At 34.1% G+C, this 22,727-nt stretch overlaps 5 protein-coding genes and 1 pseudogene across 8 annotated transcripts; 4 read left to right on the forward strand and 2 right to left on the reverse strand.

The window, feature by feature from the left end:
- Window positions 1-1,535: 1,535 nt before the first annotated feature.
- LOC11440203 (methylecgonone reductase) lies at window positions 1,536-5,086 on the forward strand. Of its 4 annotated transcripts, none has more exons than XM_024781555.2 (5): window positions 1,536-1,900; window positions 2,002-2,245; window positions 2,494-2,673; window positions 2,977-3,241; window positions 4,970-5,086. In XM_024781555.2, the coding sequence occupies exons 1-4, from the start codon at window positions 1,584-1,586 to the stop codon at window positions 3,199-3,201; spliced, it is 966 nt and encodes a 321-aa protein (XP_024637323.1). In that variant the 5' UTR covers window positions 1,536-1,583; the 3' UTR covers window positions 3,202-3,241; window positions 4,970-5,086. The 4 variants fall into 4 exon arrangements, with proteins under 4 accessions (XP_024637323.1, XP_024637321.1, XP_024637322.1 ...); XM_024781553.2 differs by lacking the exon at window positions 4,970-5,086 and adding an exon at window positions 4,451-4,500; XM_024781554.2 differs by lacking the exon at window positions 4,970-5,086 and adding an exon at window positions 3,537-4,089.
- On the forward strand, window positions 4,471-4,871 carry LOC112421143 (methylecgonone reductase). Its single transcript, XM_024781557.2, has one exon. It carries the CDS (start codon window positions 4,510-4,512, stop codon window positions 4,843-4,845), a length of 336 nt encoding a protein of 111 aa, XP_024637325.1. The 5' UTR covers window positions 4,471-4,509; the 3' UTR covers window positions 4,846-4,871.
- On the forward strand, window positions 5,022-6,157 carry LOC11438088 (methylecgonone reductase). Its single transcript, XM_024781556.2, has 3 exons — window positions 5,022-5,166; window positions 5,312-5,491; window positions 5,765-6,157. The coding sequence occupies exons 1-3, from the start codon at window positions 5,053-5,055 to the stop codon at window positions 5,987-5,989; spliced, it is 519 nt and encodes a 172-aa protein (XP_024637324.1). The 5' UTR covers window positions 5,022-5,052; the 3' UTR covers window positions 5,990-6,157.
- An 86-nt stretch (window positions 6,158-6,243) lies between these two features.
- On the reverse strand, window positions 6,244-6,899 carry LOC120580119 (auxin-induced protein X10A). Its single transcript, XM_039833220.1, has one exon. The coding sequence runs from the start codon at window positions 6,745-6,747 to the stop codon at window positions 6,475-6,477; it is 273 nt and encodes a 90-aa protein (XP_039689154.1). The 5' UTR covers window positions 6,748-6,899; the 3' UTR covers window positions 6,244-6,474.
- Window positions 6,900-11,913: 5,014 nt separating this feature from the next.
- Window positions 11,914-14,896, reverse strand: LOC112420879 (uncharacterized; annotated as a pseudogene).
- Window positions 14,897-16,136: 1,240 nt separating this feature from the next.
- Window positions 16,137-20,185, forward strand: LOC11446573 (60S ribosomal protein L35). The gene is made up of 4 exons (XM_003607068.4): window positions 16,137-16,286; window positions 16,367-16,496; window positions 17,625-17,781; window positions 19,183-20,185. The coding sequence occupies exons 1-4, from the start codon at window positions 16,283-16,285 to the stop codon at window positions 19,255-19,257; spliced, it is 366 nt and encodes a 121-aa protein (XP_003607116.1). The 5' UTR covers window positions 16,137-16,282; the 3' UTR covers window positions 19,258-20,185.
- Window positions 20,186-22,727: the final 2,542 nt, after the last annotated feature.

A 22,727-nucleotide genomic window follows, 5' to 3' on the forward strand; every position in this document is an offset into this window, starting at 1 on the left:
TTGTAGCTATATGGTAGATTTCATGGGTCATATATTTTGTAACTCTAGGATCAACATGTCTATCAAATTTGAGGAACCTATCTGATAGAATATTGTCAGAAAATTTTGGCATTCTCTTATCTCGAATTCTCTATTTACTAGTTATCATGTAGACATAGAATATTTTCAGAAATTGTGGACTTCCCTTATCTCAAAATCCATTGTTTAGTAGCTATATGGTCGATTTCATGGTTCATATATCAGAGCCTAATTTGAGGAATCTATGTGATATGTCTTGAACTTGTCATGTTGCAAGAATACAATTATTGGCTTATTGGCTGTAAAGTCTCCTATATCTTTCTATATATACTCATCATTACATTCTCAAGCAGCATTACAAGTCACAAATACAATTTCAAAAGTTTCTTGCTTTCATACACAAGCTGTTGTATTCATCGTTATTGTGTTGCAACTCTTAATAACAATATGGGATTCCGTTTACCTGGTATTAAAATGTCATCGTCTTCCAAGGCTGTGGATGAAGTTTCAAACTGAAGCTGTTTGTGATTTCCATTTTATTATTGAACCAACCTTCATTTCAAGAATAATAATTAAGCCAATTAGCAGAAGAATTCTAAGAGCTCACATCTCGCTTCAATGTTAAATCTCACAAACTCTAACGAAGACTTACATAGATATTAGTTAGCTAAGACTAATTGTACATCAGATATCTTCATTTTTCATTCTTTTCTTAATGGAAATGACAGCTAACTGAGATAGTTATGAACAGAGATTTTTGACTTGTCGGTCAAATTTCAAAGAACTCTGTATACATCTTATTTTTGCACAAAAGATTATATATAGAAACAGAACCCTTTTTACAAATTCTCTCTTGGTTTTCTTTGTTTTATTACTGCTTATTATATCTGCTTTTCTGTGTGTATATAAACACCAATTTTCATTGGTCTTTGAAACTAGCTCAAAAGTTTATTATAAAGTTCGAGCCAACACAAATGTATCCTATGTGGTGAAGTTTTCACCCAAAACCCCTAGTTTCAGACCCAAAAGCCCTAGCTATCCATTTCACCTGAAATCCCTTCGTCTATTAACCATTCCTTGAAAGAAAGGCACCTGTTTGTTTGCGGTTTGAAAAAGGTATGAATGAGATGCACGCTTGTAATTTGTACCATCTATTGTCTGTGCTAGTCAGAGGATGATATAAAGGCTCGGCGAGACTGAAAAGAGGAAGATCTATCAATTATGTCAAGGGACAACTCTTCAGTCTAGTTGATTATAAGAATAAATTACTCTTATACATTGAGTAGTTGATAAAAATGTTTTTTTGTCTTGTTCATCCATTAGAATATTTCTGCCAATAACAACAAACAATGTTGCTTGCTATATTAATTCATGACTCAATCAAACCCCTTCTATAAACAAAACAAACATTCACTATCTTGCTTTGTCATAGAGGACACACACTCAATAATCAATATTAAAATAATAATAATACTAACAACATCTTCTTTGCGTTTTGAACTATTATTTATAGTCACATTGTGAATTGTACGAAGCTTAAGCCTTGAACCAACACAAAAAAGAAGATGGAAATAAACAAAGTTCCAGAGGTGATACTAAATTCAGGGAAAAATATGCCAATGATAGGTTTAGGGACATCAACAAGTCCCTCTCCACCACATGAAGTCCTCACCTCAATTTTGGTTGATGCCATTAAAATAGGCTACAGGCATTTTGATACTGCTTCTATCTATAATACTGAAGAACCTCTAGGCCAAGCTGTGTCAAAAGCTTTAGAGCTAGGCCTCGTTAAAAATCGCGATGAACTGTTCGTTACTTCCAAGTTATGGTGTACTGATGCTCACCATGACCTTGTTCTCCCAGCTCTCAAATCCACTCTCAAGCAAGCATAATTCTCTTAACCTTTTTTTCTTCTTCTTTTAAGTTTGTGTATTTTATTTGTCTAATATTGTTGTTTTGGTTTTTTGGATTGAAATTTTTTAGAAATCTGGGATTGGGGTATGTGGATCTCTATTTGATTCACTGGCCAGTAAGGTTGAAACAAGACGTTGAAGGCCATAACTTTAAAGGTGAGGATACAATTCCTTTTGACATAAAAGGAACATGGGAATCTATGGAAGATTGTTATAGATTGGGCATAGCAAAGTCTATTGGTGTCAGCAACTTTGGTATCAAAAAGCTCTCCATGCTCTTAGAAAATGCCGAAATTGCTCCTGCAGTTAACCAGGTATATGAATTTAGTACTACTTGATTTGATTCATTATGCCTCAGTTGCTTCAAAATGGAAGAGCATCATACACGTATCGTCAGATATTTCCCAAAACTTATAGTATCCAATAATTTATTGTAATTCTTTCGCAAAATATTTCCTTCGATACTTTTTTACCAACTAAGCACGCAATTGTCATCTAGATATGATATATCTTACTACTTATAGACACAACGAGCATCATACAAATTCATATTTGGATTTAGGTGGAAATGAACTCATCATGGCATCAGGGGAAACTTAGAGAATTCTGCAAGCAGAAAGGAATCCATGTGAGTGCATGGTCACCACTAGGAGGCTACAAACTAAGTTGGGGTTCGCCTGCAGTGATGGAGAATTTGATTCTGCGCAAAATTGCTGAGGCTAGAAAGAAGAGTGTAGCCCAGGTGCAGTTGATTATTTTATTTCAAATTATTTTTAATGATAACTATGACCTATGTTAATTCAATTTAGATTTTAATGAAGTTTTAAAATATGCAGCCCTGTTTTATAATTCAAGTTTTTTTTTTCAATGGTCAAACTTTAGACTTAGTCATAGAAGTGCTAATGCCACATCATGAACCTTAGATTGTTATGTGAAACAAATAAATAGTTTTATATTGAAACTTCATAAAGTCATACATATACCACTGTATTGAGATTACTGTTACATTGATAGTCTTTCTCTAATATTGACAAATATTATACAGATAGCACTAAGATGGATATACCAGCAAGGGGTAATTCCCATTGTGAAGAGCTTCAACAAGGAGAGGATGAAACAAAACATTGAAATATTTGATTGGGAATTGAACCAAGAAGAATTAGACAAAATTAATCAGATTCCTCAATGCAGACTGCTAAAGGCAGAAATGTTTGTATCTGATAATGGACCTTACAAGTCATTGGAAGAGCTGTGGGATGGCGACCCTTAAGCGAATTCTTGTTTAAATATTCGATGGGATCAATGCAAGTGTATGTACTGAATAAATTATTGTTTAAATTCCTTATGCAAGTGAAATTTTAACTTTGATTAATATCGTTAATTCCTTAGTATCGTTAATTCCTTAGCTGACATTAAATAAGAGAAAACACTAAGAAGGATTTAGTTACTATTCATGAACTAGAGAATCAATGGTATGCTAGTTTATTCTTTTCATGTGTATCTTTAGCTGATTAAGCTTTTACGTCGATTGGATAAATGACTTAAGAATTTTTTATGGAGTGGTGATATTTCCAGAAGGAAAATTCTGTCCTGTTTCTTTTGCAGACCCTCGGCTTACCATGGGAGGTGGGTGGCCTTGACCTGCGTTCTTCCACTACGTGAAATAAGGGATTTAGCCTCAGTCATTTGGGATCAGTCGCACCTGACTAACGTCAAGCAACAAATTATGCGCTATTTCCCATCACTCAAATGTAGAATAGCGCCTACAACAAATACGTGGTATGTATTAGCCAAAAAATTGGTTCGAGCCAACACAAATGTATCCTATGTGGTGAAGTTTTCACCCAAAACCCCTAGTTTCAGACCCAAAAGCCCTAGCTATCCATTTCACCTGAAATCCCTTCGTTTATTAACCGTTCCTTCAAAGAAAGGTACCCCTAGTTCAACACAAATGTATGAATGAGATGCATGCTTGTAATCTGTGCCATCTATTGCCTGTGCTAGCTAGAGGATGAGATAAAGGCTCGCTGAGACTGATAAGAGGAAGATCTCATCATAAGTGTAGTTGTTCACAGATAACAGTTATGTCAAGGGACAACTTTTCAGTCTAATTGGTTATAAGAATAAATTAGTCTTATACATTGAGTAGTTGATAAAAGTTTTTTTTGTCTTGTTCAACCATTAGAACATTTCTGCCAATAGCCAACAAAAAATGTTGCTTGCTATATTAGTTCATCACTCAATCAAACCCCTTGTATAAACAAAACAAACATTCACTAACTTGATTTTTCATAGGGGACAAATACTCAATAATCAATCTTAAAATAATAATAATAACAACAACAACACCAACAACGTCTTCTTTGCGTCTTGAACTTGTAATATAATGGAATTGCTTGCCTTTTCATTATGTGAATAGAATATCTGTATACATGTGCAGGTCAACTATCTAATTATGATACAGCATAATTACAGGAAAATAATTATAACTAATTATGACTAATATTCTATTCTATCAGAACTATCATCAATAAATTGTATGAAGCTTAAGCCTTGAAATCAACAAAAATAAAAAAAGATGGAAGCAAAGAAAGTTCCAGAGGTGATACTAAATTCAGGGAAAAAGATGCCAATGATAGGTTTTGGAACATCAGAAAATCCCTCTCCACCACATGAAGTCCTCACCTCAATTTTGGTTGATGCCATTGAAATAGGCTACAGGCATTTTGATACTGCTTCTGTCTATAATACTGAAGAACCTCTAGGCCAAGCTGTGTCAAAAGCTTTAGAGCTAGGCCTCGTTAAAAATCGCGATGAACTGTTCGTTACTTCCAAGTTATGGTGTACTGATGCTCACCATGACCTTGTTCTCCCATCTCTCAAAACTACCATCAAGCAAGCATATTTCTCTTAACTTCTTTTTTTCCGCTTCTTTTACGTTTGTTATTTTTATTACTTGTCTACTTTTATTTTTGGGTTGAAATTGTACAGAAAACTGAAGTTGGACTATGTGGATCTCTATTTGATTCACTTTCCAGTGAGGTTGAAACAAGATGTTGAAGGCTATAACATTAAAAGTGAGGATATAATTCCTTTTGATATAAAAGGAACATGGGAAGCTATGGAATATTGTTATAGATTGGGCTTAGCAAAGTCTATTGGTGTTAGCAACTTTGGTATCAAAAAGCTCTCCATGCTCTTCGAAAGTGCCAAAATCTATCCTGCAGTTAATCAGGTATGACTTAAGAGAATTTAGTGCTAGTTGATTTGAGGAATTATGACGTAGAGATCAAATGCACTTATTGGTTGCGTCTGTTATTTCAAAATGGAAATGCATCATACACGTATCCGATACTCATTCACTTGTTAGTTGGATTTAGGTGGAAATGAACTCATCATGGCATCAGGGGAAACTCAGAGAATTCTGCAAGCAGAAAGGAATTCATGTGAGTGCATGGTCACCACTAGGAGGATACAAACTAAGTTTTGGTTCGCCTGCAGTGATGGAGAATTCAATTCTGCGAGAAATTGCTGAGGCTAGAAAGAAAAGTGTAGCCCAGGTGCAGCTCATTATTTTATTTCAAACTATTTTCAATGACACCTATGTTTAGCCAATTAAAATTTTAGTGAAGTTTTTAAAACTTACAGCCTGTTTTTCTAATTCTTTTTTTTTCTTTCTCAATGGTCAAACTTTAGACTTGGTCATAGAAGTGGCTAATACCACATCTTGAACCAACTCTTTATATTATATCAAAATGTCAAACTTCATAAAGTCGTACCTATACTACTGTTACATTGAAAGTCTATTTCTAATGTGGATATATATTATGCAGATAGCACTAAGATGGATATACCAGCAAGGGGCAATTCCCATTGTGAAAAGCTTCAACAAGGAAAGGATGAAACTAAACACTGAAATATTTGATTGGGAATTGAACCAAGAAGAATTCGACAAAATCAATCAGATTCCGCAATGCAGACTGCAAAAGGTAGAAATGTTTGTATCTGATAGTGGACCTTACAAAACCTTGGAAGAGCTGTGGGACGGTGACGCTTGAGCAAATTCTTGTTTATATATTCGATGTGATCATGGAAAGTTAATGTACTGAATAAATTATTGTTTAAATTCCTTATGCAATTGAAATTTAACTTTTATATAATATCTTTGATTCCCTAGCTGACATTAAATAAGAGAAAACACTAAGAAGAATACTTGGATTTATTTACTATTCCTCGACTAGAGAATCACATATTTGTAGTAAAGTATAAATTGTTTTTCATGAATTATGGAACAAGAGAAAAATTAAGCATATGCCAGACAAATATGTCTCTTTGTATTATATTTCTGCATATAAGTTTGTAATACAACTTAGTTGAAAATTTTCGTAAATAAGTCATAATCTCTTTGTTCATAATCATCTCACTCAGTTGTTTTTCTATTTATCTTTCACTGTCAAAAGGTAGACTAAAATGAAAAATATGTAAGTGCCTTCTGTACAATTTTGCCTAAAATAATCTATGTCAGTTCCTTCATCTGAAGATATTAGCACAGATTCAAACGAGAAGTAATATCTAAGAAAACGTCTTCTCTGCAAGGAATTGTGAGACCACCCATTGGATGGTCATATCCGAATTGTTCCTCGGCTTGATTCAATAATTCTTGAAATGATGATTGGCTCAAGTATGATATTGGGATCACAAACCTCTTCATTTCCTCTCCAACGTATACTGCAAGATATCCCTTTGGCACATCCACGCCTTTTGAAGATGTTTGGTTTGCAGCCCTTCTGATGATACCGGTTAAACGAAAACCCATTCTTGTATGTGTTATGAAAAGATATTGGTCTAAAAATGGTAGACTGGTGTAAATGAAGAATGTTTCTGAATCTCAAATTCTTTGAACTGTGAATAAATTTGAGTTGGTTCTTAATGCTTGCAGTCATTAATATATATAGATGAAAGGATATGTAATAAACAGTCAGCAACTTGAATGATCAATGAAGGAGGACCATGAGATTGGGAGTCAATGGGAGCCATAGAACTTAAGGGAGACAATGACATATAATAGATCACATGGTGTTGTCTTAGATGATTTTCTCAAATTTTCAACATCAAATGTCATAATAATAAATAATGTATGTCCCACCCACCACCTTAAGTAGAGGCCAGCAATATATAAAATTAAATAAGTTGATGTTTAAACTTGAGAAAGTCATCTAAATTTTGTAAGATCACATGGTATTCTACAATTTTATAATTTTCAAAAATTCATCAATCAAGTTTAATTTATTAGTTTTCAGTGCAAGTTGTGCTGAAGGTCAATGAAAGTTTCTCTACAATTTTAAATTGCGTAATTATATCTGCAAATTAGCTCAGTGGCCAAAATTGAAAAGAAAAATAAAATATATCAAATCTAATCCAAATATTACCGAAGTGGTTGGCAACTGACTTAACTCTAGGTCCACCATGTCTACAAATTCCAAGAGCTGATGTTCTGGTTGTTTAACGATAGTTTGACGTAGCTATGTGATATGTTTTGAGCTTGTCTGCTAGAAGAGTGGGATTATTAGCATATCGGTTGGCCTGAGTTTTCAAGTCTGAAGTAAATCCTGGATATAATTAGACAATCATGAAACAATACCATGTGACATCTCATTGGCCTTTCTCTCTTATGAAATAATAGCCCAAAACACAACCACAGAATCCATCAAGGAATTGTTTCCACAAAAACTTGTAGATCTATCTATATATACTCATTATGACTATCTCAAGCAGCAACACAATTCAAGTTACTCACAAATACAAATTAAAATATTTCTTTCTTACATACACAAGATGTTAGTGTGTTGTAACTCATAATAACAATGGGCTTTCGTTTACCTGGTATCATTAGACGGTCATCATCTTCCAAGGCTGTGGATGAAGTCCCAAAAGGCTATCTTGCGGTTTATGTTGGAGAAAAAATGAAGCGATTTGTGATTCCAACTTCATTATTGAATCAACCTTCATTTCAAGAGTCGTTAAGCCAATCAGAAGAAGAGTTTGAATATGATCATCGAATGGATGGTCTCTCGATTCCTTGCAGTGAAGATGTTTTCTTAGAACACACTTCGTGCTTCAATGTTAAATCTCATTAAAGGAGACTTACATAGATATTAGTTAGTTAAGACAAATTGTACAGCATACACTTTCATTTTTCATTCGTTTCTAAGCTGAAATGCCATCCAACCGAGACAGTTATGAACAGAGATATTTGAGTTTTTGGTCGAATTTCAACGAATTTCTGTATACATCTTATTTTTGCACAAAAGATTGTATATACTAACAGCAACCTTTTTACATATTCTGTTGTCCAATAAACATGTAATTTAACAATGGCATAGGTCAAAAGAAAACATAATTCTCACCGAAGGATTACTATTTGCTAGTTCTTTTATTGGAAGAAGTAGGAGAACAATTGCGGTTGTAAAATTGCAAAATGAAATCGAAGAGCCTTGTAATCATAAGTTCGTCAGCCTCGGGCATGTCAAAACAACCATATGTTCTAGAGGTGTCCATCAAGAATCACAAGGTTTTAGAGTAGATGACTGACTTGGAGAAATGAAAGAGATTTGTACAAAAAAAAAAAAAAACGTAATTATTGTTTAACCGATTTAATCCCTTGTTTCATATGTCCAACATATGCTCAAAGAGTTTCATTTTTTTTTTTTTGTATAAATCTTTTTGATCTATCCGTATATGGGTTAGTCATAATAAGTTATCAATCACTATGACATACGGTTGCTAAAGAAATTTCTTCAATTTTTGATAAATGTTTGCACATTATTAGCAATCTGCTTCATTGATCTATTTCCTACCATTTCCTAATGTCTTTAACAAATAGAAAATCAAAGAAACAAAGTAAAGGAACTCTCTTATTTAAAACTCTTCTTGTTCCAAAATCAGAATAGTCTTCCTGGTTTTGGAGTCAAACATAATTGCTTCTTTCATAATAAGGCTTTCACAAAAGGAAAATACTTTGCAGTTTCACAGTATCAAACATAATTCTACATTAAACTTGTTTATCCCAAACTCTATTAAAGGTTAGTTTTGTTAGCGGAAACTCTGCCAAGGAAAATATGAAAGATAGATCTCTGTCCCTTTGTATTATATTTTGAAAGGGTGGGGTACAATCTAAGACAAACACTTCATGATATCTCATCCTATGCTCTCTATTATTTTACCCTTTCATACAGCCATTTAGCTTTGAATTGGGTTTAAAGGAAAACCAAAGAAATCTCATTTGCAGCCTATTGCAGATAAGATAAAGTCTAAGCTTAGTGCGTGGAAAGCTTCTCTTCTCTCTATTGCAGGGAGAGTGACTTTGGTTAAGTATGTGATTCAAGGAATGATGATGCACACTATATAATCTGTACTCTTGGCCTAATTCATTGCTGAAGGAAGTTGAAGCTTGGATCAGGAACTTTATTAATTTGGAGTGGTGACATATCCAAAAGGAAGTTAGTGACTGTTTCTTGGCGTAAAGTTTGCAAGCCCTACTCTGAAGGAGGTTTGGGATTGAGTACACTTTGAATGAGCTGCAAACCTTAAGTTCTGTTGGGATCTCAAAAATTCAAATGAAGACTGGGCCATTCTTCTAAGAAGTAAGGTGTTTAGAGGAAGCAAAGTAATTTCAATGAAAATTGCAGTGTTAAGTCAGAGATTATTAATATCAATGAAAAGTGCAGCTGGATCATAGGTAATGGGGAAAATATCAATTTTTGGCTTGATCCGTGGCTTGACAACCTGTTGCTTCTATTCTTAACTTGCCAGGCAACATTCATAGTAGTTTAATAGATAGGGTTTCTGATTTTTTACCGGCACTTCCCTCAACATGTTTTGGACTCTTTCCCTAACCTGAATCAACTTGTCATGCAAGTAACTCTCCCTAGTGAGCCTAAGGAAGACAAATTAGTTTGGAAAAGATGCTAAACAGGAGATCTTTCTCTTAAAGAGGCTTTTTCATTCAAATATGGCACAGGACAAAATATTTCTTGGGCAAAAACGCTATGGTGCCCTGATATCCCACCTTCAAAATCTTTATTGACATGGAGACTCATGCACAACAAACTTCCAACTGATGATAACCTAGTGCTCAGAGGGTGTAACCTTCCTTCAATGTGCTTTTCTTGTCAGACTTCCTCAGAAACCACCTTTCATTTGTTTTTTTGAATGTCCATTTGCTATAAAATTGTGGTCATGGTTAGCTTCTCTCCTCAACATGCCTCTTCAGTTCAACTTTTTGGGAGAAATTTGGTCAATCTTAGATCATAGTTGGACTCCTCAGTGCAAAGTAGTGGTTAAAGCTTGTATCATCAATCTTTTAATAATCTGGTACAGAAGGAACAACGTTAGATTCCAGGACAAGGTAGTTACTTGGAGAACAACTATTACCTTGATCATCTCTAAGGTCTCTTTATCAGGGAACTTCGCCTCAAAAACTGCTGCCTCCAACATGTCTGAATTCATAATTCTGAAGACTTGCAAAGTCACAATCAAGCCTCCTAGGGATTCCTTAATCAAAGAAGTTATTTGGGCTCCTCCTATGCATTCTTGGATTAAGATCAACATGGTGCCTCAATCAAGAACCCTACTAGAGCTGCAGCTGGAGGAATATTCAGAAACTCTGATGGGGCTTGCTTAGGTGGCTTCTCTCATTTTTTTGGTAATGCAAATGCTTTGTATGCTGAACTGTTTGCAGCAATGAATGCTATTGAAATTGCTGCTTTGATGGGATTCTCTAATGTTTGGTTAGAGTCTGATTCTCAGTTGGTGATCCTTGCCTTCAAGTCCAAATCTGTTGTTCCTTGGGGTCTAAGGAACAAATGGGAGAAATGTATTCATATTACTCATAGAATGAGATTTTGTGCCACTCACATTTATAGGGTTGCGGATTCCCTAGCCAACTTTGGTTTAACTTTATCTACTTTAGATTTGTTTTGGTTTGATAGCATCCCTGACTTTGTTAGGAGGGAATACAATAGGAATATGTTGGGTATGCCCAACTTTAAATATGCCACCTTTTGAAAAGGTTCTGGTGTTGTCCTCCTTTTCTTTTTAATGAAATGATATGATGCTCTTTGCATCTTAAAAAAAATTAAAAAAAAATACAACAGTATAGACTAATCCATCGAGCGGTGTAGGAAATCATTTATAAATATGATTAAATTTAAATGTTTTGTTATTAATTTTATAACTTAGAATATAAAATATATTTTTCTCTTAAAAAAAAAGAATATAAAATATATTTTTAAATAATCATATTTTATCGACATTAGTAATTTTTCACTCATTTTAATTTTATATTTTATAATTTATGGTTATATAAATCAGATGAACTAGTTTTTTTTCTTCTTCTATTTTTTATTCACATTCATATTTATATTTTATAATTTTTCTATTTTTAATTTTATAACATAGGTTCAACCTTTTTATGAACCAGATGAACTATAGCGGACCTTCACATGCAATTACTCGAACCGTGGTTAGTTTATTTTTTCAATATAAATATAGTAAAAAAAGGAGGATATAGATATGGTGAGAATTTTTTTTGCAAAAAGAAATGGTGAGTATTATTGTTGTAGGTAAAAGGATGAATTTATAATACATTATAAAAATAAGGGCTAATGGTGCTTTACCCCCTGTAATATAGATCATTTTTTATTTTCTTCCCTGTAAAATATTATTTTTGATTTACCCCCCTGTAATTTTTTTTTTTTTGGAATACCCCCCTAATAGGTCATAAAAAAACGAAAAAATTCTGCAAAAAATAAATAAAGTCGTTTTTTTATGACCTATTGGGGGGTATTCCAAAAAATATATATTTTACAGGAGGTAAATCAAAATAAATATTTTACAGGGGGGAAAACCAAAAATGACATATATTACAGGGGGTAAAACACCATTAACCCTAAAAATAAAGTACTATGATAAATATACAACAGCAACCAAGCCTTATCCCACTAAGTGGGGTCGGCTACATGGATCAAATGACGCCATAGTGTTCTATCAAAATCATATTTGGATCCAACTCATTGACCTCTAAATCTTTTCCAATGGTTTCTCGAATGATTTTCTTAGGTCTTCCTTTACCTCTTTTAACCTGATTCTACTCCATTTGATCTACTCTTCTTACAACGGCATCTACGGGTCTTCTCTCTACATGTCAAAACCATCTAAGCCTATTTTCTACCAACTTTTCTACTATAGGTGCTACCCCCACTCTCTCTAATGGTGTCATTATTCTATCATGTCTAGTCTTACCACTCATCCAGCGCAACATCCTCATCTCCGCTACACTTACTTTACTCTCGTGTTGGCTCTTAACTGCCCAACACTCCGTACCATACAACATTGTCGGTCTGACTGTTGTCTGATAGAATTTTCCTTTCAGCTTAAGTGGTACTTTCTTATCGCACAAAACACTTGAGGCTCTTCTCCATTTCAACCACCCAGCTTGAATACGATGATTTACATCTGCTTCTATTTCTCCATCATTTTGCACTATGGACCCAAGATATGTAAACTGTGTAACTTGGGGTATGATATGATCTCCAACTTTCACCTCCAAGGTATACCCACTTCTCCTTTTGCTGAAGTTACATTCCAAATACTCCGTCTTGCTTCTACTCAAGCGGAAACCATACGCTTCTAAGGCTTGCCTCGAGGTCTCTAGCCTCCCATTTGACTCCTCCCTCGACTCACCAAGCAAGACTACATCATCGGCAAAAAGCATACATCTCGGTGTTAACTCTTGGATGTGTTTCGTTAGTACATCCAAAACTAAAGTAAAAAGAGAAGGACTTAGGGTTGACCCTTGGTGCAGTTCTATTGTTATGGGAAAATCTACGCTATCCCCATCATGCGTCTTCACACTAGTGGAAGCTCCCTCATACATATCCCAGATAGCTCTAATATAGGCAATCCTCATCCCTTTCTTCTCCAGGGTTTTCCACAAAATCTCTCTAAGTACTCTATCCTACGCCTTCTCCAAATAAGTGAAAACTAATTGCAAGTCTTTTTTATCCGTCCGATATCGCTCCATCATGCGTCAAAGTAAGTAGTTCGCTTCCATAGTCGACCTCCGAGGAATAAAACCAAATAAGTTATCCGTAACATGAGTCTCTTTTCTTAGTCTTCGCTCAATTACCCTTTCCCATAACTTCATGGTATGACTCATTAGCTTAATTCCCCTATAATTCGCGCAATTATGTATATCCCCTTTGTTCTTATAAGGTGCTTCTTCTCCACTTGTCTGGAATATTCTTCGTCTTCATAATCTCGTTGAATTTTTTTGTGAGCCACACAATTCCTTATATCGCCAAGACTTTTCCACACTTCGATAGGTATGTTATCCGGCCCAACTTCCTTGCCATTACTCATCCTTTTCAATGCTTTTTTCACCTCGTGCTCTTGAATTCGACGATAATAGTTATAGTTTCGGCCCTCCGCTCTGATGTCTAACCTGTTAGAGTCTGGTAAGATCTCATATCCTTCATTAAATAAGTTATGGAAATACATTTTCCATCTATCCTTAATATTTCTTTCTTGAACCAAAACTCTACCATCTTCATCTTTGATACACTTCACTTGGTCCAGGTCTCTTGGCTTTCGTTCTCGTCCCTTCACAAGCTTGTATATAGATTTCTCCCCCTCCTTGGTACCTAAAGATTTGTATAATCCTCCATAGGGTCTCGCTTCACTCACCGCCTTCTTAGCCTTTTTCCTAGCTATCTTATATTAATCCCAAGTTTCGGCATTTTTACACTTAGACCAATCTTTAAATCAATCTCTTTTAATCCGAACTTTACTATGAACACTGTTATTCCACCACCAAGATTCTTTAGCCCTAGGTCCAAAACCTCTAGATTCTCCCAACGTCTCTTTTGCCACCTTCCTAATCTCGTGAGCCATCATCTCCCACATATCATTAGCGCTTCCATGTGGTTGCCTGAAACCTCCCTCTAATATCTTGCAGAGCCCCGCTACGGCCATTCTCTTTGCGCTCCTCTTAACCCTTACATCCATCACCATTACTCTATGTTGGGTAGTTAAGCCCTCTCCAGGTATGACTTTACAGTCTAATTAGATCTTCCTGTCTGTTTTCCTAATAAGAAAAAATCGATTTGAGAACATGAGGGCCCACTCGTGTAAGTGATGAGATGCTCATCTCTTTTCCTAAAACATGTATTAGCTATAGTAAGATCAAAAGCCGATGAAAAATCTAAGATGGAATTATCCCCGGCATTTAACTCCCCAAGACCATACCCCCAATGCACGCCCTCAAAACCTCTTGAAACACTCCCTACATGCCCATTTAAATCACCTCATAGAAAAATCTTTTCTCCTAATGGGATATCCTGAATTAAGCCTTCTAGCTCCTCCCAAAACTTGACTTTAAGGTGTTCTTCTAACCCTACCTGAGGTGCATAAGCGCTAATTACGTTAAAGGTCTCTTGTTCCACTACAAACTTTAGGGATATAATCCGATCTCCTATCCTTTTAACATCCACAATATCTTTCTTCCACTCGTTATCCACAATGATGCCTACCCCATTTCTCGATCTAACTTCGCCTGTGTATCAAAGCTTAAATCCTGAACTATCTACTTCTTTCGCCTTTTTCCCCACCCACTTAGTTTCTTGTAGGCACATAAAATTAATCCTCCTCCTGGTCATAATGTCTACTACTTCCATAGATTTACCCACAAGAGTACCTATATTACATGTCCCAAAACGAATCCTGCTCTCATGAACTAGCTTCTTTACCCACACCCGTTCACGAAGATGTGGAAACCCTTGCTTATTTTTCACTACATCCAGGCGGTGATGCAGCGGCCCTTGCTCATTTGACATTGTACTCGAGCTATACAGCGTGTTGCTTCTAGGCAACGACCTAACATTCACACTATTTTGTATTTGGTCCATGTCATAGAGATTCGGCAAAGTTTTACGTTGGCTGTCGAGGCATAACATAACCTTCCTTTTACTCGGGCTTGGGATCGACCTTGGTAGGATTAAAGTACTATGATAAATATCTTAAAACATAAACAACTAAATTAATTTTGAATAAAAGATGAATTTGAAGGAGCAAAAGAATATTTTAGCACAACTTTTTACTCATTATTATGTTGTTAGGGAATTAGAAAGTGTGCTAGCTAGTCTTTGATGTGATATGATTACTACCATTAGTTGTGGAATTACAAAAGTTTAGGGGATGACTACCGACTTGTATACTTCTATTATTGGTGCATCATTGTTTTTCATAGAGGGCTATATTTTCTACAAAACACTAGTTATCCCTTTGAACCTTGAAACACCTATGAATATCCTTTGCCAGAATTTGAGGAATGCTTGATGAGAGAGGACGAATAATAGGTCAAAGGTCGGTTGAACTATACGCAAGTTTCAACAAAGATAAAAGTTGGAAATTATTTTTACTTTATTTATAATGTTATATCTAAGGAGGGTGTATTGAATTAGGATTTTAAATGATAATTTTTGTTTAAAAAAGTTTTGAAGATTTTAAAAGACTTAGCATAATTTTGATGACTTTAATTATTTTAAAAGACTATTAAAGATTTCAATAGATTTAATTCATAAGGTTTTAAAGGATTTAAAATGATTTTATGGATTTCAAGAGACTTCAGCAGATTTTATGAATATTAATAAATAATTGAAAAAAAAAATCATAACACACTCTCTTTCACAAAATCTCAATAAAGATTTTTTTATTTTTTTATGTTATTTTTATTTTTTACGGGAGAGAGAGGAAAAGAGAGAGTAATAGAGAAGGGAGGAGAGAGGGAGAGATATTAATATCTTAAAAGAAAAAAACAATCTTAACAAATATTATGTTTTCATGAAAGACTTTTTCATGCCAAAATTTCACTAGAAAATTCCACAAAATTCATCAAAATCTGATTTATTAAATAATCTTTCAAAATTTGAATGATTTTGAATACCACTAAACTTTTTTGTAAGTGATTAAGAATCTTGATTGATTATAACAAGACTTTTTTTGACTTTTTTAAATGACAAAAAATTTTGATTGAACAATGCAAAATTTTTTTTAAATTGAAAAGAATCTCATTATTGAATATCACAAAATTTTTTCATTATAAAACAGTCTTTTAAAATTCCTTAAAATCATGATCCAATATACCCTAAATGAATGAGCAATTTTCTGAAAATAAAGTAACACAAATTCAGCCCATTTTACTTTCTACCAAGTTTTAGGGTTTTGGGTAGAAACAACAGTTACACTTTGTACCAAGTTTTCTTTTCTCGCGGCGGCGATTCAAGACCTTCGAAATGGGTAAGAACAAACCAATCCTTTATTCTCTCGTACTCAATTTAATTGAATCTGAATCATTTATTCTCATTTTAACGCAATAGCTAAAACATATGAGCTGAGGCAAAAAACAAAACCAGATCTTCTGAATCAATTGAAGGATCTGAAAGCAGAACTTGCTCTCCTTCGCGTCGCGAAAGTCACCGGCGGTGCCCCTAATAAAATATCCAAAATGTATGCCTTTTCCGCTGCACTTAATTGTATACATATTTTCTTGTTTTTATTATATAATAATGTTTGTTTTAATTTAAATACGCTGAGATTCAGCCCTTATGTATCTATCTAACTTTCTGCAGCAAAGTGATTCAAAACAAATTACTAGGAGTGAATAGGCAAAAACCCCCTGAAATTGTAACTTTCGTCAAAAACCCCCCTGATTTTTAAGAAACTTGAAAAACCCCTTTGAAATTATCAAACGTCAGTCAATTACCCCCCTCCGTTTGTTTTGGCTGTTAAATGACTATTTTTTTTATTTCTTTTTGCTTTCTTCATCTTCTTCCTTCCACTTTTTTCATCATCTTCTTCAATATTCATAAAAAAAAATCCAGAAAAATTTAAGAAACAACAACCATTAACAACATCATCATCAACATCACACACTTTATAATGATTCTCTCTCTCTCTTGTTTGTTACCTTCTTGAATTAATCAACAACAACCCTTTGGAATTCATCAACAACAAAATGAATAATAGAAAAGATCATGAACTTGTTGGAAAAAGAACAAGGTTTATGATGAATAGCATGAACAACAACATCAACAACAACGGTTCTTCTCATTCTCATGATGTTACTGTTCCATCATCACTCATGTCTCCTCTTCAGAATAAATCACTTTTTAACCCTCATTCAAATGGATTTCCTTTTTGGAGCAGCGATGAGATTACCAACAACAATGATCATCATCATCAATTGTCTCTTGATCTTTCTGCTACGACCCTTTTGGATAACAACAATGAGCAACAAACAAGAGAAGTTAGTAATGAGATGATGATGATGTTGTTAATGGTTGTTGTTTCTTAATTTTTCTGGATTTTTTATAAATATTCATGAAGATGATGAAAAAAGTGGAAGGAAGAAGATGAAGAAAGCAAAAAAAAAAAAATAAAAAAAAATAGTCATTTAACTGCCAAAACAAACGGAGGGGGGTAATTGACTAACATTTGGCAATTTCAGGGGGGTTTTTGACGAAAGCTACAATTTCAAGGGGGTTTTTGCCTATTTACTCAAATTACTAGATATTTTTAGATATTTTTTTTTGTGTGTTTATGAATTTGATTGTTTTTGTTATTGTTTGGATGCAGCAAAGTTGTTCGGCTTAACATCGCACAGGTTTTGACAGTGATTTCACAGAACCAAAAGACAGCATTGAGGGCAGCGTATAAGCACAAAAAGTACTTGCCTTTGGATCTTCGTCCCAAAAAGACCAGAGCTATTAGAAGACGTCTCACTAAGAATCAGGTATTTTTTTATGTTCTACATTGTTTCTGTTTGTGTTCTGTGGTAAATAAGCAGAGAGGTGTGTCAATATTGAAGTGAATAGTTTATGAAGTTGGTGAATTCTGATTTTCAAAGCTTCTCTTGTTTTGATCAATTACTCTAGAGTGTCTTTTTCATATTGAACTTATGGGATTGCGTAAACATAGCCGAATTTTAATAAATCTATATTGTTCTACTATCCTCTATTTAGTAGAAAGTGTTGTCAAATAGCCACCATTGCAGTGCGGAAGTATAGAAGAATTTGAACAAACTGCTATTTTCCGTGATGTGCGATTGACAACATTGCAAAATATAGGAATATGGAACATTTATTCCCATGAAAATGGGCGTCAAAAAAGTTTCTATGTAGGTGGGAATACATCCATGTCTCTTTTAAAATAAATTTTGGGAATATTATAAATGTTAACCCAACATCCTTTTTTAAAAGCTATGATAAAACATCTATCTTTGTATTCTAAAGAAAGTTATTTTCTGGAACAAGTCTAAGGCTTCTTCCAAAATTTTTGAGAATATTATAACTATACAGATTGAATTTGAAGATTTCATCTAAAGCCTCCTTTGACACAATTCTGAATTCCTCTAAATTAGGGGGGATTTGTTATGAAAAAAAAAGAACCCTAAAGCCCTTTTCCTCCCAAAGTACTCTATTTCTTCCACTTGCTCCATTTTTACCACTGCCCTCCCCTCCTAAACTCCTAAACACACCCTAAATCTGGAACACTTAAAACAAACACGCCCTTAAGCTTGGAATGTGGCAGATTTGACTGTAATGTTCAGCCACATTTCTTCAGAAACTCAGATTAAGCTTGCTTTGTTTAACTGGCATGGTTTAGGTTAGGCCACAACATGTGTTGCACATATTAAAATGAAGACGAACAATTCACTCATTTTTTCATAATTGTTTATGTGGACAATAAATATGGATCTTAACTTTATGCACTATGAGGGCCCCACAAGATTTGTCAACAAGACCACACACCTTTTGTAATAACTCTAGGGACTGGGGGAACTGGGTTTCGTTGTAGAGTTTTGCTGCAATGGAATTATTTTATCGATGTGCCTTATTGGAGCATAGATTATATATTTGCCTGTTATGACTGGTGCAAACCTTTTGTTTTTATAGAACCTTAGTGTACCTGTTTTGACTTTTGTGACCAATCTTTGTTGGTGAAGTTGTTTTGAGTATCTTCTTTTCATGAATTCATTGAATTGCTGACTGCGGTTTCATTGAATATTATAAGCAAAAACTCAATTGTTAGTTTCATTGAATAACTGATGAATATGTTGTATAATATTGACCAAAGAGTGTATGAATTATCTTTGCGCCTTACTTTTCATGAATTGACTTGGTATTTCTTACAGCTCTCTTTGAAGACAGACCGTGAGAAGAAGAAGGAAATCTACTTCCCATTGAGAAAGTATGCCATTAAAGCGTAATGTTGGACCCTTTTTTTTTTTTTGTGGACATTTTTCTAAAAATATTTGGTGTTGTGTTCTATGTTTGTTTCCTTGAGTTTAACTTATCTTCATGAAATGGAATTACAAGTACATTTGTTCTCATTCCAGCTTCAGGTTTTTACTGCTTGAACTGTTTGTTTACTTTACCATTTGGCACAAATATGTTTACAAATAGTCGCATCAATATATATGCAAGTATGATCGTTGTAACTTGAATGACTATGCGGTACGAGAGTCATGTTGTGTTTGCTCCACTCTATGTGAATGCACGTCATCGTGCGCTACTTCGGACAGCTCCAACACAGGACTAACGGCCTGAGGTAACCTTCCTTGAGGGATTTCATCCATAACATTATGCAATGCAAAGCTGAACGAGTTGGCGGAAACGTCGTTATTAACGGCTACGACATAAACAACGTTATTAACGGGTACAACAACATCGTTATTAACGGGAGCTGACTGTTCCTGATTGTTCAAACCACCTATTGTAGAAGTTGGGGCTGTATCAACATGTTGAACCATATGTGTGTATTTAGCGACAACAGTTTGAGTTAATGCCTGTTCTTGGTTCTGCTTCTTTGTAATATAGAACGTTGATCTATACTACTATGTATTATTGCTGTTGAAGCAGGGGAAGAACAGAACATGTCCATTCTTTTCATGGATATAAGTTGAATTGAAGTTAAGTTGTTTAATTTGTTTGGTTTGTAAATGGCTTTTTAAGTAGTAGCTGAAGGTAATGAAGGCTAAAGGGAGTGTAATTGTAAGATCTTTCTAATATTGAGAGAGGGAAAAGAAGAGATAATGCATTATTAGGTCTCACTGTAATGATGCCTTGGAAGATTTGGGATTAATCTCGATCTTCAAAGTTGCATTTTCTCTTTAATCCTTATTTATTTTCCTAAAATATGTATCCTTTTATATTTTGTTCAAAATTCAATTATCTCCTTTATTTTTTAAAATATTCATTTTAGTCGTTTATCTTGACAACGATAGACGAAGAAAAATGTTATGTGAACAATAGTGATTGAATATTATGTGAACAATAGTCGTTTTTTTAAATATTTACATTGAATGACTATTGTGACTACTTGTTACATATTCAGCTACCAAAGTAAATTACCCCATAATAAATTTGTATCGGAATTTGTGTATTTTATTTTATATTAAATATACAAATTTTGTTATATTTTTAGTTGCTTTTGTTAATTTATGTTTTTTTATATTTTCAATAAAAAGTAATGGAGTATTTAGATTTTTTTTTATGTACATGAGTCACTCTCTGGTTAATTTTATTTTGTAAATTTTATTTTCTATTTAGCATAAAAATATCACGTTGAATTAGTTATCATTTCTTATCTTTTAGCATAAGTTTTATTTTAATTCTTTTTAAATTTTTGTTTTGAAGAAGTCAACCTATACCATTGAAATTGAGATTGGAGATAATCAAACCTAAGACCTTGAGAAAAGCATACTTCAAGGTCTCAAGCCAACGCCTATTTTATAGTTTTTTTTAATTTATTATGCACATGTGCTACAACAATTTATAATTAAAATAGTTATTTTTATGTAGTAAATAGCTCAACAAATGACATCTAGATTATTATTATAAACATTGAGTACGAATATCATTACTTTCATGTTTGCATCCATTGATTAAATGTGCTACAATATCAATATATTTTATCTGTCTGCAGGAGTTTTTTTTTTTTGAGGGAATCTGTCCGTACGAGTTAACCTACCCACTTTACCCCTATGATGGGTTTTATCTATGCATATCAACTTATATTTTTTGTTATCCCTAATAATTGCTACTTCACTAAAAAATTGTAAAGGTCTATTTTTTTATGCATTAATCAGATACCCTTTAAACGCAAGAGAGGAGTTAGATAGGGAGATCCCCTCTCCTCTTCTTTACTGCATTGTTGAGGATGTTTTGAGTCGAAACATCTCCAAACTTGTGGAACAAGGCAAGCTTAATCTCATCAAAGGCACCAGAAATGTTCAAGTTCCTTCTCATTCTCTTTATGCAGATGATATAATGATCTTTTGCAAAGGAAAACTATCTTCAATTAATGCCCTCATGGATTTGTTCAATTCTTATGCTTTGACTTCAGGTCAATTTATTAATCCCTCTAAGTCTACTGTGTTTTATGGCTCAATTTCAAATGCAAGGCTGGAGCAGATAACCAATCTTATTGGTTTTAACAAAGGCTCACTCCCATTTTCTTATCTTGGATTACCAAATTTTAAAGGAAAACCAAAGAAATCTCATTTGCAGCCTATTGCAGATAAGATAAAGTCTAAGCTTAGTGCGTGGAAAGCTTTTCTTCTCTCTATTGCAGGGAGGGAGAGTGACTTTGGTTAAGTATGTGATTCAAGGAATGATGATGCACACTATATAATCTGTACTCTTGGCCTAATTCATTGCCGAAGGAAGTTGAAGCTTGGATCAGGAACTTTATTAATTTGGAGTGGTGACATATCCAAAAGGAAGTTAGTGACTGTTTCTTGGAGTAAAGTTTGCAAACCCTACTCTGAAGGAGGTTTGGGATTGAGATCCTTGTACACTTTGAATGAAGCTGCAAACCTTAAGTTCTGTTGGGATCTCAAAAATTCAAATGAAGACTGGGCCATTCTTCTAAGAAGTAAGGTGTTTAGAGGAAGCAAAGTAATTTCAATGAAAATTGCAGTGTTAAGTCAGAGATTATTAATATCAATGAAAAGTGCAGCTGGATCATAGGTAATGGGGAAAATATCAATTTTTGGCTTGATCCGTGGCTTGACAACCTGTTGCTTCTATTCTTAACTTGCCAGGCAACATTCATAGTAGTTTAATAGATAGGGTTTCTGATTTTTTAACAGAAACCCTACTCTTTGGGAGAAATTTGGTCAATCTTAGATCATAGTTGGACTCCTCAGTGCTAGCAGTGTACATAGGAGAGGACATGAAGAGATTTGTGATCCCTATATCATATTTGAAGCAAAAATCATTCCAAGAATTGCTGAGCCAAAGTGAGGAACAATTTGAATATGATCATCCAATGGGTGGTCTCACCATTCCTTGCAGAGAAGACATTTTCTTGGATATCACCTCTCACTTAATTTGAATTAGCTCTTTGAAGATATCATAGGACTGACGTAGTTATTTGACCCATTTTGTAGCAGTTTAGTTTCTATCCTTCAGAAGATTAATCTTTTGTTGTTATCATAGTTGTAAAAATGTTCATCTCAATGAGAAATTTATTAACATCATTTTCTCCATAAATATAAATCTGTAAATCAAATCATCTAATGGATAAATGTTCAGTTTAGAATCTTTAAATGATATAATGGAAGATTCAGTTATTCAAATATAAAATCAACCCCCCCTTTTGCAAATATAAAATTAAAGTTAAAAGTAACTATCATGATTTAACGAGATCATAGATTGTATATATTGAAAAAAA

The sequence above is a fragment of the Medicago truncatula genome, chromosome 4, assembly GCF_003473485.1.
Source record: "Medicago truncatula cultivar Jemalong A17 chromosome 4, MtrunA17r5.0-ANR, whole genome shotgun sequence".
In the NCBI taxonomy this organism is placed as follows: Eukaryota; Viridiplantae; Streptophyta; class Magnoliopsida; order Fabales; family Fabaceae; genus Medicago; species Medicago truncatula.

Excerpts from the sequence above, each read along its gene's own strand:
- LOC112421143 (XM_024781557.2), top strand. The coding sequence starts at position 4,510 with ATGGAAGCAAAGAAAGTTCCAGAGGTGATACTAAATTCAGGGAAAAAG.
- LOC11440203 (XM_024781555.2), top strand. The coding sequence starts at position 1,584 with ATGGAAATAAACAAAGTTCCAGAGGTGATACTAAATTCAGGGAAAAAT. Across the intron at positions 2,246-2,493 it reads TTGCTCCTGCAGTTAACCAG|GTGGAAATGAACTCATCATG; the intron begins GTATATGAATTT and ends ATTTGGATTTAG. Across the intron at positions 2,674-2,976 it reads GAAAGAAGAGTGTAGCCCAG|ATAGCACTAAGATGGATATA; the intron begins GTGCAGTTGATT and ends AATATTATACAG.
- LOC120580119 (XM_039833220.1), bottom strand. The coding sequence starts at position 6,747 with ATGGGTTTTCGTTTAACCGGTATCATCAGAAGGGCTGCAAACCAAACA.
- LOC11438088 (XM_024781556.2), top strand. The coding sequence starts at position 5,053 with ATGGAATATTGTTATAGATTGGGCTTAGCAAAGTCTATTGGTGTTAGC. Across the intron at positions 5,167-5,311 it reads TCTATCCTGCAGTTAATCAG|GTGGAAATGAACTCATCATG; the intron begins GTATGACTTAAG and ends AGTTGGATTTAG. Across the intron at positions 5,492-5,764 it reads GAAAGAAAAGTGTAGCCCAG|ATAGCACTAAGATGGATATA; the intron begins GTGCAGCTCATT and ends TATATTATGCAG.
- LOC11446573 (XM_003607068.4), top strand. Across the intron at positions 16,497-17,624 it reads CCTAATAAAATATCCAAAAT|CAAAGTTGTTCGGCTTAACA; the intron begins GTATGCCTTTTC and ends GTTTGGATGCAG. Across the intron at positions 17,782-19,182 it reads GACGTCTCACTAAGAATCAG|CTCTCTTTGAAGACAGACCG; the intron begins GTATTTTTTTAT and ends TATTTCTTACAG.